The following is a 13,211-nucleotide window of genomic DNA, read 5'->3' as shown; positions in this document are numbered from 1 at the left end:
AAGGAAAGAATATTAATTGTATAGTTTCCAGTAGTAGCTAATATTGTTCTGACCTAAAATGCATTCATAATCAGGACCATGTATTTTAGACAAGAAATATCATTGGATCCTGTGGTTCACAGATTTTGCCTATGGAAGCTTATACTCTTTAGGACTACCTTGCTGTGAATGTTTTCTTATTTAAATCCTTAGGACTGTAATGGCTTCTAAAAGACTGCATCCCACCCAATACTGAATATTTAAGCGCTGTGACCAAGTTACCTAGATGACAACAAGGGGCACAGCCTCAGTTAGTATAGATTTAGCTTTATAAAGTAGGATAATAAGCACCAAATGCTTTGGTAGATTGCTAGACTACTTAACAGCTAAGTGCTCAAAGTTAATGGTTGATAATACTTTCAACACCATTTATCTCCTCTTCTCTTAAAAGAATACAAATTGGTTGCCCTTTTGTCGACATGCAGTCTTGAATTGCATTTCAGCTTAGCCTACTTTAATTACTAGTTGAGAACAGAAAATTATCACTGCATCCTATCTCCAAATAGGCAATCCAATGTCTACACATAGAAATGGAAACTATAAATGCAGCCATTATCACTCACAGATAAAATACCTTAGCAAAAAAAAACAAAACTGACAATGGATTTCAACTACACCCAATGTAAATAACGACACCACATTAATCTCTGTGCCATGGCCATGCAGATCCCATCTCTCCATGCTTAGATCATTTTACTTACTTGTAGGACAGTCGCTAAGGGTGGGCAACAGCTGTTTAAGCCTTTAGTGTCCTGGTGGTGAGCCCTGAATGGAGACACTAAGGCTGAAGTATGCCTCAAGGCTATGGAGCTACCAGCTGCTTCTTTCTTGAGACCCCTTACTTCTTCCTGTCCTGTTCCCAGCATCCCCACCAGAGCACATAAGTATGTTTTAGAGTTAGTAGGCTGAACCCATCAGTGAACCTAACCAAGGCTGATCATACTATGTATGGGAACTAAGGACATTGGGGGGGAGGGGGGAGTATTTCACCGCACCTCTAGGCTGCCCATTATACAAGTGGCACCACTCTGATAGGAGAACACCACAAGTACACAAGTAAAAAGGTATATAGGGCTTAGGGAAAATGTCCTGCTTTTATTTTAGCTAGCTTCATTTTTACATACAAAATACATTATTTTTTAAAAAATATTATGTACTATTACAAAATTTGAACCCTTTGGAATTATGCAATTATTGTCCATATTGAATTAATCATTCACAGTCTAATCTGGAAAAAAGTATGCTACTTAGCTACTCACTTCAACAAAAGCTAGTTGGAGTCAGGAGTTAGCAAACCTTGACCTTGAGGTTTTTTGGGTTTTTTTTAAAAACACTCAAACATTTTAAGTTTTTTTTTCTTAAGAAGCATCTGCTAATGTGAACCATGCTACACAAAAATCTCAGAAGACCTACAATCAAGAATTGTTGATTTGCCTAAAGCTGGAAAGGGGTACAATGTAATCACAAAAAGTTTACATATTCATCAGTTTGATAAATTGTCCATAAATAGAGACGATTTAGTACTATGGCTACTTTCCCAAGAAGTGGATGCCTAGCTAAGATGACTCCAAAGGCACAGTGCAGAATATTCAATGAGGTAATAAAGAACCCTAGAGTAACAGGTAAAGGCTAGAAGGAATCATTGTAACTGGTTGACATCTCCATTTATGAGCCTATGCAAAACATTGAACAGACATGGAGTCCATGGCAGGACACCACATAGCGGTTTACCTTAAGTTTGGCAAAGAGAACCTTGACACTAAACAGTGCTACTGGGTAAATGGTGTGTGGACTGATGAAACTAAGGTTGAATTGTTCGTGAAGAATACACAACAAAAGGACACCATATTCCAACATGAAAACATGATCCCAATGGTGAAGTATGGGCCTGGCTCCCAATCTCTGGGGCATAGTCGGGCAGGAATAATAATAATAATAATAATTAAAAAAAAAAAAAAAAAAAAGGACCTTCCCCAAACTGTTCCGACAAAGTTGGAAGCATAGCAAGTTTAGGTTACATTTTAATTCTTTCAGTTCTCCAGAATACTGCAAAGCCTTTTTTATTTACAGATTATTGTACTACATGTGCCTACATCATTTTAAAACGTTGGTCTACAAAGAATCTTGCGCATAATATGAAGTTTATTCACCAAAGGGAGAGCCGACAGAGGTTGTGGGACAGTTGTCTTTCAGTGACGACTTGTAGCTACATGCAAAAACATAGCACACACATTTTATTGGTATTGCTCAACCAGTTTCCCCGTGATAAACTAAATTTGATGGCCATTTAATAGAATACTCCGCACAAGAAAGTAAATACAATGAATGTGCGCGCATCTATGGATTTATTTTACATACCTGAAATTAGTATTTTTGTTTTAGTTATATAAAATTTGTAAGGTTGGAAAAAAGGTACAATTTATGAAAATTAAGCACATGCCAATTTTACTCAGGTGGTTAAAAAAAAAAATCCTTCATGTCTTGGGTAGGCAGAATAAACCCTGGGTCATTTGTGTACTCACGAAAGCCCTTTCCAATTCCAATTTTATTCTTAAAACTCTACATAGTACTCTAATCTTAATAAGCGGCCTCTTGTTGTGTGTTCTGTCCATGGGGTGAAATTGTCCACTGTAAGGTATTTATACGCAGCACAATCGTTTTTGTACAGTGTTAAGAGGGTATGCCTTTGGTGGCTCTAAGTAAATAAATTCAATTTAGCAACCACTTTTCACAGCTAAAACTCCGCACCCCCCTTATTAATTTTGTAGCTCTTTGTACTCTTTCCAATATAATCACATCTTTCTTATGCATTGGTGCCCAATATTGAACTGCTTGCTCTAAATGACTCCTAATGATTTCGTAGAAAGGCATAACCACATTTTCAGATCCCGCATTGCTTCTTAACATAGCTTTTAACACTTAAGAGTGCCCGCTGGGTACACATTACATTGCTGGCAAACAAGGCTCAGAACGGCAACAATGTACACTGTACATAGGGGTTTTACCCATGCTGTATTTCACTATGGCTGATAAATTGCTACTGTAATGTAGTGGGGCTACTGAAGAGAAAGTGACCAATTGGCATCTTCTTCAAGTAAAATTAAAAGCAAATGGCAACTACGATAACCTGCACCAAAAATAAATTATTGTAGGATTAGTAGGCTAGAACAAAAGGGAAAGTGTGTGAATCCTAACATTAAAGCATCTGACTCCATCACATGCACCCACCCACTGTAAACCCCCTTCCCCATAACCCACACAAAAAAAAGTCTGAATTTATTACATTTGTTTGCAAACCACAACTCCCCTCACCTCCAGGCATGATAGCAAAGAAGGCGCTGGGAGCTGTAGCCCTCAGAAGGTGGTGAACCAAAGAAACGTACAACCAAAAATGTAAATTTTATGCCTATATTTTGTTACTGTAGAATTATGTAAGCCATAAGGGTTATGGGCTTTTAAAAATATATATATATATATTTTTTTTTTAACTTTGGTGAATGCTTTGATGAGGAAAAAAAAAACACTAAAAAAAAAAATTTTTTTCAAACAACCGATTACCCATACACACGCTCATTCTAAATACAGAAATACAGTGGATATATGTAGTGGGGGCAAATAAAACTGGATTTTCAGACAGCATATACATATACATATAGTCAGACAACCAGTTTTACTATACTATTAATTGAACAACATAAATAATAATACACAACATAAAACATATGTAACACAAAAGGTAAGCAATGTTACTTTCTGACAGAGCAACCCATTTGATCAGAGGGTGTCAGTAGAATGAATTGATTACTCCTTTTTTCAATGGTACATTAAAAAAGTGAAAGTAGAAGCTGATGAAATGGCTGCGGTGTAGATGTATGCTGACTAAGGCTGCTGGGATGAGGCCGAAGCCGTCACAAATAACGCTGTGCAATCGATAATGAAAAGGCTTATTGCTTTTAATTAGATTGATTTCTGCAGTAAGTAAATAGCTTCCATTTGAATTGATTTACTAGTTTGTTATATAGGTGTGCAAGCTTAGTAAGTGAGCACACAATACACGTGCATAAATGATTAATAAACTCAGCCCATCAATAAAAATATTGAACGACTTCTAGTTAAAACCCAATATGGTCCAAAGTAGGATTCCACAACTCATTCACATGTGTCACCCATGATTTTTAAGAACATCAGAACATTTGTTTCAAACCACAAGTGAAGTGGACATTGGGGTTTATTCAATAAAGGGAGAATTGTGATTTTAGCACTCTTCATCACGTCACTAGTCATTACAAAGGGCCAAGCAGGTTTCTCCAGTTAGAATTGCTGAGCTGGCCCTGCCTAAGGCATACTTTAATGGGTGAGGAGGTGGCAAAACACAACTTTCCTGCAAACACTCCTGTCAACTTACCCTTTAGTGAATAGACCACAATATGCAGGCAGACAGATGAAATCCCACCGAATTAACTATACGTTAAAAAGTCACCTAAGCTCTTAAATCCTAGTTTGCTTTTGCATTGAATTATGTATTATGGAGGGCCAGCTCAGCCCTTATGGATGTTGGAATTGGCCAGTGCTGGCCCTAATGAACATTGAAGTGACAGATTTGAAACCACAACCCTCCTGCAAACTCACCCTTTAGTTAATAAGCCTCACTGTGTCCACATCAAAGAAGTTTATTTGCTAAAGCTGTGGTTTCAATTGTGGCTTGTTTTACATTACAAAGGGATAACCTTGGCGGATTTTACTTGAAAGAATGTGCAAGCTAGCCTGGTCAGTAATATGTATAAATTATATATGTCCTGAAAACATGGCTGATGTGGTCACCGTACTTGCGTTTCTGGTCTCCAGTAATCTGCAATCAAGTGGTCCAAGGAAGGAAAAGCAATGAACCGGCTACTGTAGCTCAAATTGCTGGAAAAGTCAATGCTGGTTCTGAAAGGTGTCAGAACACACAGTGCCTCTGGGTGTGTTGCCTATGTGGCTGATTAACCACAGAGCAGTTAGGGTGCCCATGCTGACCCCTGTACACTGTTGAAAGCGCCTACAATGAGCACATGAGCATAAGAACTGGACCATGCAGCAATGGAAGAGTATGGCCTGATCTGATCAATCACGTTCTCTTTTAAATTACCTTTAGAAAACATGGCACCAGGATGCATTCATGGAGGCCCCATCTCACAACTTTTAGGACTTAAAGGATCTGCTGCTAAAGTCTTGGTCCATGCCTTGACGGGTAAGGGCTGTTCTGGTGGCAAAAGGGGGACCTACACGATATTAGGCAGGTGTCTATAATGTTATGGCTGATCTGTGTACATATCATTGCATGCATCACAATTTCTAGAAAACTACCTAAAAAGGGACAGTTTAATGTCCCTGATGCCACCATTAAATATGAAGAAGGTATATTACTTTAATATGCATTGTTCAGAAAAGGGAAAAAAAAAGAGCCAAACCTGACATTGAAGCTACATCCCTGGTGCTGAAGATCTCCTGGTCCAGGAAAGCTTCCCCATTGAAATCAATGGAAGCAATTGCACTGACAAGAGGTATATCACATATATCACATGCAGGGAGATGCGTTTGGCTTAATAAATCTCCTGCATTCAAAATAACTAGGGAAGGGAAAATGCATAAAGGGAGGATTCTGCAGAATCCAGAATCACCCTATGCTTTTGAAAACTAACACCACATACATTTAAAGGGACCTCACAGTTATATGTATTAAACTGCATATAATGGCTGTATTGTTTCTTTAATAGAATAGGAATAATGTGACTATTCTGCTCACAATACTCTCCTTGGTAGAAGACTAGCAGCAAGTGACCTCTTTTACCAAATCAACAGATCTCTGCCAACATTGACATAAAACACTAACACGCTTTAAAATAAAAGGAAACTGACAGAATAACCTTAATGACTAAAGGAAGCCTCTGGCTTTCAATGCCTGAGGATGTTACACTATCTGTACGAGTCTGCATCATCTACACATTTCCATACAGTGCACAATACTTCACTTATTGCTGCACTACCGAGAACATATTTATTAACAACATCTTACATTCCCTTGTCAAATGTCTAAGTAGGGCTGAGAAAAAAAAGTCACATTTTCCAGAGCCAGGTTCATCTAAACATCACTCAGAGTCAGTTTAATGTATTCCAATTGGTAAGCCCAAATTAAGTTAGCCTTGGTATAGTCACTCCTTTCCTCTGAGGAAGAGGTCATTGACTATAAACAATGTTGTAATAATCATAGTTTTAGGTTGTTTCTAATTACCTAATATCAGTTAACGGGTGATTATAGCACAACGCGGGGGAAATTAGAGATGCTTAGTTGTGAAAACTCTTAAGGGTTCATTAACCCATAAAGGTAAAATCTGCATACAATATAGAAAGCACACAACCGCTGGATGTCACTTTATATTATACCTTGATTTTTTAAACCAAATACATAGAGGGCTTTATCAGAATCCCCTCTATACTACGATATACGGAGGGGGTGGTGTGTTGTAGCACCTACAGAACTTGCAAAAAAATACTTTTAACATGCATTAATTCATTGGTGGAGCTATAATGGACTGCCCTTTATTATTTTTTAAGCTTTCTATAAATGGCTATAATGGTAAACCTTTAGAACTTTTTCCTCAGTTTAAAAAAAAAATCTGTATAGAATAGTACAGAAAAGAAAATCCCAAAATAACCCACAGATATTTAATCATTACCATGCTGTCTTTGAGTGTCTGGATATTAGGTATTAAGGTAACCCAAATTTATTGCAAATACACAGACAGTTATGCAGAAGATCTGAGCAGTTTAAGAAGATGGAGATCAACTTGACCTTCTATGTTATGCATATTAAATATTCAAAAAAGGGACATTTGCTTAGCCTTTACATTATCCAGGTGTCTAATTTAAATTTTGTCAAACACGAGAATTGCTTGTGCTTTATTTTACTCTTCTGAGAAAAAGAATTGGCAATCACAGCACAAATTATTATTAGAAAGTTGAAGACTCTCACCAGTAAGCCGACACGACAGAATACATGAACGTGCCGCTGCAAAACATGTCAATTAAGTCTATTATATGTTTTCATATAATGTGATGAGACATTAGCAACATCAAACATTTCAAGTAATAGTAATCTTTACTTTACTTACAAAGCAAAAAACATTCAGAGCTGACGGCTCATTGAAAGCAATGGGAATAGCAATAGCCAATCACATGTATGCCATTGGAACTCGGATCACTTTCTACCATATATGCAATTGGCTGCTTCTACTCACAACGATTTCAATAATACCTCAGCTCCCATTGACTTCAATGGGAATGCTACTGAGCATGTGCTCCTCCCGTTTGCACTTCCTCGTTTCAGTAGCGATGGTCAGTGGATATTGTGTTTAAGCCCATACGTCCCAATGGTTCCTGGTTATTTTTGTAGGACAGTCCCAATTTTTCATTTTCTTCATGGGGTATGTGACCGCGTCCTTCCCTCCCCAGCCATAAGGCCTGCAGGAGGGCCGGACTTCTTGGAACAATCACTTAGAGAAGGGTCTTTTTGGGGACCCGGCTCCACCTTGGCTTTTCAGTGTCAATACAAACACCGTGTACCATGTCAATCCACTGTTTATATCAATAAAAATTCAATATAAGTGAAAGAAAAAAAAAAAACACACCCACACATGCTCTGTGCAAAAAAACGTGCAATTGTGCAAAATTGGGCAAAAAAAAGCTATTGTCAGGAACCAATTTTTCGCTGCCTGAACCATGGCTTTTTTAATACCTGTGGTGTTTACATCTGCAACCACTAGTGGCCACCCTCCACCCTCTGGAGCACTCAGAACTCAGGTGTGCCTTGTTACCTGGGTTGAGCCCTAGTCTACATCCAGCTGGGCCTTGTTACCTGGATTACCCTGCCTTTATGAACCTGCCCTGCCCTTCAGTCAGGGCCTTTGTATTGAAGTCTATGGACTTTCCTGCTGTGGCTCTGCACCGGTACTGTTCCTGGTTCCCTGCTTTGTGTCCTTCCAAGTGGACTCCCTGCTTTGTGTCCTTCCAAGTGGACTCCCTGCTATTGTGTCCTTCCAAGTGGACTCCCTGCTATTGTGTCCTTCCAAGTGGACTCCCTGCTATTGTGTCCTTCCAAGTGGACTCCCTGCTATTGTGTCCTTCCAAGTGGACTCCCTGCTATTGTGTCCTTCCAAGTGGACTCCCTGCTATTGTGTCCTTCCAAGTGGGCTGTGTGCCTTTCGTACCCTTCCAAGCGGGCTGTGTGCCTTTCGTACCCTTCCAAGCGGGCTGTGTGCCTTTCGTACCCTTCCAAGCGGGCTGTGTGCCTTTCGTACCCTTCCAAGCGGGCTGTGTGCCTTTCGTACCCTTCCAAGCGGGCTGTGTGCCTTTCGTACCCTTCCAAGCGGGCTGTGTGCCTTTCGTACCCTTCCAAGCGGGCTGTGTGCCTTTCGTACCCTTCCAAGCGGGCTGTGTGCCTTTCGTACCCTTCCAAGCGGGCTGTGTGCCTTTCGTACCCTTCCAAGCGGGCTGTGTGCCTTTCGTACCCTTCCAAGCGGGCTGTGTGCCTTTCGTGCCCTTCCAAGCGGGCTGTGTGCCTTTCGTGCCCTTCCAAGCGGGCTCTCTGTCTGTCGTGCCCTTCCAAGCGGGCTCCCTGCCAAAAGACTTATTACCTGTATTTTATTTTGCCATACGTCCGGTTACTTGCTTAGACTATATTACCCTTATTTGCTGGTCCTGTTATATACATGAAATACACTGCATTACCTGGATTTCTGTTTGTGGTGTCTTTGTTTGCATAATCATGCACCGTGGGTTACATACTGAACCCCAAGTATCCCCTGCGCATGGGCTCCTACCCGACCTGATCACCCGAGTCCTGACAGCTATACACAAAAGCACTCACAGTAAAAAAGTTTTTACAACTTTTTTTGCAGGTCAGGAACTATGGACTTGGCTCAATAGACCAGAGCAAAATGAAGACTGAGTGTGTAGGATAAATCACATTCATCAGAAGCAGGGCATGATTAGTTTAACAATGGAGTAAGAAATTCCATTTTACAGTGCTCCTGAATATGTTGGTAATAGTTATTACTACTCAGATGTAGGTCCCCTTTTTATATGAATAGCCATTATCATAAACACAGACCACACAGTAATCCTGGCCATCCACCATACATATGTACTATAGGGCAGCGTTTGCATTCATAATCCTTCACAGTTGAAGAAGCATACCTATTCAGTTATCAGCTGATCTGACCTAAATGAACACTCATGAACACTGGTTTGGTAGAGTGGGGAATAAAGTACAAGTCTTGAACATGCAAATAACCTCAACTAATCCACTCGCTGATCAGCCACTCGTTGACATATATCAGAGAAGAGCCAACATAATTCAGCCTATTAAGGAAGAAATCAGCAGTTTGAGGTTTCAGGAAACAGATCATTCAATCACGTATAGAGTAAACTGTAAAAAACTATCATGGATGAATCCAATTCTAAAACCACATTATTCACATAGTCTATAGTTGACAAAATGCTTCTTATATATTTTAAAAGATAATACAGATTTTATAGCCAGAAAATGTTGGCCTTGCTTACAAGCTTACTGTTTAAGGCAGAGGTTGACAAATATAGTTTATACCTAGGAGCCATTTTTTTTTTCTTTCATTACAAACACACACACACATATACATTCTAACACACAGATACACCAAATACTTACACACAACTCTTCTGCTGCCTGCTCCCTCACGGTCCTTACGCGCTGAATGAGTGAGTGCCGACAAATGACGCTTAGACACTATCAGTGTGCTGAGACTGAGGGAGCTGCGGCCAAGTGTATGTCGCTGATCTGAATTTTTTTTGTCACCATGAAAGGCCTGAGGTTTGTCAGGCCATGGTTTAGAAAAAGATAAGAAAATATAGGCTGTTCCTCGGTACACTATATAACCTAATTATTGAGTTTAGGCATTTCAACCACACCCATAGACCAACATTAGCAGTAGAATGCATCCTTCTGAATTTCTGCCCTGATCCAATATAAGTGCTATTATCGTTAAGTGAAATCATCTAGGAGAAACAGCTCAGCCGTGAAGCGGGGCTTTGTTCCAGCAAAGGATAATTTAAGGCTACAGAATACATCAACATTTTAGACAGCTGTATTTGTGCAGAATGTAGGAAAACATGCAAGCCAAAATATACTGTATTTGCAGCATGCTCACGCTGTTTGGTAGGCCTCGTATTATACATTTGTATTATTTGAGCCTGAGACTAGCTTAGCGCACCGACATTTTTTCTTTTCCCTGTTTGCACATATTTGAGGTTGTTGGCTCCTCATCCGTCTGGTTGCAGCTTGCTGTCCAGGGGTTAAATGGGAGGAGGTTTAATTGCACCTCCCCCAACACATTAATAAGGTTTTGGTAGCAGTATAAACTGCTTTGTGTGCCCACTATGTAGGAGGTGAGAGTAGGATCTCACCCTATTGAGAGTGTGCCTTGACGTGTCGGGTGAGCTTAATTATGCTTTGGCCAATTCATATAACCAAAACCTCTCATTTATATTATGTTTATATATTTGTTGCCAACTTTATTAGGGTGAGAAGCGCAGACAGTATTTTGTTTTTCAAAATATATGGTATACCAACTAAAATACTTTAGAATCCTCCTAAATAGTCAGCAATACCACTTCTAGAAATATATATATATATATTTTTTAATGTATAAAACGAGATATTACCTTTAAAGTTCTCAAGTTCCTTCCTGTAAAAAAGAAAGACATAATCAGAGCTACAAAATACATATTAAACCCTTGCAGAAATGCATTAAAAAAATGTTTTACTTACACACAACCCCCCCCCCCCAACAAAAACAACTAAACAAAACCCTCACCTTTCCAGTGACTACATTCAGAAATGGTAAATGGAAAGGTTTCTAATTATGTAAGAAATGTACTAAATTTGCATATTAATAATATGGTAAAAATGCTGGAGTCTGATGGTAACAAAAAATGAAAAAGCCATGTCTGGATCATGCCATCTTTCCGGGGAATTCAGCATTTTTCCTGATCCTGCCCACTAAACATACATTACATTTTAATTTATGTGAGAAGAATACAGACTTATTTTATTTTGGTGAAAAAAAGTCAAATTCATTAATACCATTTTTTTCCCTATAGAAGACTTATTAGATCTGAGAACAAATTAATGCCTCAATATGAGATGAAATTGGAATAAAATTGAAAAAAAAGCAACAATGCAATAATTGTATTAGCCACCCAATGTGTATATGTGACATACCATACTCAATAAAACTTGTATGCAACTAAACTACCAGATAACCGACACGTGGGAAATCACGGGAGTTGACAGCCACAGTTGATATAATATTTTCTGTGTATATACAAACAGGGCAAATATTTATTTATGTATATACAGACAAGTAAAAAGCATACATCTGTTGTATATAGAAATGTCAGCAATTTTCAAATAGAGTTCAACCAAGACATGTATACTAATGCAACTTGATTAAGTAAAGACATTGGGGTCCAGAGTTTTAAAGATGACAACTTGTCTTATCACATTAGCTAATGAAATGTTCCAGTTGACTGTGCCATTGTATTGGTTGCCATGATAAGATCACCCTTCAAATATGCACCAGATCATCTTTCATACATACCCTCAATAAAAGGCAGGGATCATTAGTTACCCCCTCCCCACAGATAATTACATCATCTAACGAATGCACAAGGAATGACAAGTACTACAAAACTTCACAGAAGCCTAGCAAAGAGCTTTCACACCCATACAAAGATTTCTTTGCAGACAAAAAAGAACAGGGCAAATCCTTCATTATGAACATGAAGCCTTTTCTCTCTAGAAGTGCCATAATTTAACAGAGTGAACACAAAAAAAAATACTGGGTGTGAATGAGAGAATGAAAGATGCCAGATTTTATGATTAAAAACAAGCAGTCTAGGAATTATTAGTGCTATAAAATGCAGCATCCCAATATAAGGAAATTTTGGGAGGGTAGGTTTAAATATCAAATGTATTTTGTATTTCAGCAGACGTGATGGAAGAAAAAGAAAAAAAAACAAAAAAAAAAACACAAAAAGCTTTGGAGACTAGAATTATCTCACTTCCTGCGTTTCTCGGGCCTCATTGTAACTATTCTAATCTTTTGCACAAAGCACAACGTACTGTGAATTAGCTAGACAAAGTGTGTCTAAATTTACCACAAGCTTCCCAATCATCTCTATTATAGGCCAGAAAGGAATGAATGTGTGGGAGCAATTGTAGGGTACAGCATTTTGCGAATGTTTCTATACTTGGGTTATGCAGTAATGAAGTGCCCATTATTGGAGCAGGGCAAACTTTTCTTACTCTTAACAGTGGCAAACCATGGAGTACATATCCCTTAATGGTGTCAAATAGCATATAGATTTTTTTTTCATTTTACTTTACATTTATAGAGCACCAGTGCATGCAGTAGCATTAAAACACCAAAAATATTAATACTGACAATATAAAAAAAACTTTAGTTTTTATTTTTTTAAATATTCTAATCCAGGGCTCGACAAATCCCAGGCGCCAGGTCGCCATGGCGACAGAGAATTTTGTCCTGGCGCCTAGGTTTTGTCAGCCTCTTACATCCATAAAAAAATGTGGATGTAAGAGGCCGAGTAACCACACGGGGGCGCTGCTGATGCTGTCTGCCCAGGAGTCTGGGCAGACAGCACAGCCACTCAGAGCCCGCTCCGAGCCTGAGATCACTCCCACGGAGTGATCCTGTAGGCTGAAACCTCGGTTGCTGCAAAACCAGCAATCGTGTTATCAGCTGCCACAGGCAGCTTCAGGGAAGGGGGTTGTGTCTTGATTGGTTCCCCACACAAGTGTGGGGACCTGACCCAACACCCCCCTGCTGCCTGATCGCTCCATGAGAGCGACAGTGCAGCGTTAACCCCTTCAATTACGCGATCGCGGCATTTAGGGGTTAATTCCCGTTTTGTACGGGGCAAAAACGAGCCCCCACAAGCCCTTTGATGATTCCTGTAGGCATGGAAGCCTACAGCAGTCATCAGAGACTTCCCCCTGCAATGACTGGTCTATAGACCAGTAATTGCGTCCCAGCTGCCAGAGGCAGCTTCAGGGACAGGGGAGAAGGTTCTTTGGT

The 13,211-nt window shown here is 39.4% G+C and overlaps 1 protein-coding gene across 1 annotated transcript in view; it reads right to left on the bottom strand.

The window, feature by feature from the left end:
• The window catches only part of LOC149278654 (dysbindin-like), a 74,428-nt gene that overhangs the window by 35,627 nt on the left and 25,590 nt on the right, over nucleotides 1-13,211 (bottom strand). The window contains exon 7 of the mRNA XM_089501898.1: nucleotides 10,777-10,799. Within this exon, the coding sequence (XP_089358024.1) occupies nucleotides 10,777-10,799 (23 nt within the window). The remainder of the gene's footprint in view (nucleotides 1-10,776; nucleotides 10,800-13,211) is intronic.

This window comes from Sceloporus occidentalis, unplaced genomic scaffold (assembly GCF_023333645.1).
Source record: "Sceloporus occidentalis isolate IW3139 unplaced genomic scaffold, rSceOcc1.0.p SCAF_186, whole genome shotgun sequence".
In the NCBI taxonomy this organism is placed as follows: Eukaryota; Metazoa; Chordata; class Lepidosauria; order Squamata; family Phrynosomatidae; genus Sceloporus; species Sceloporus occidentalis.
Note: the sequence above shows the minus strand (reverse complement) of the source record. Positions and strands in the feature narration are given on the sequence as shown.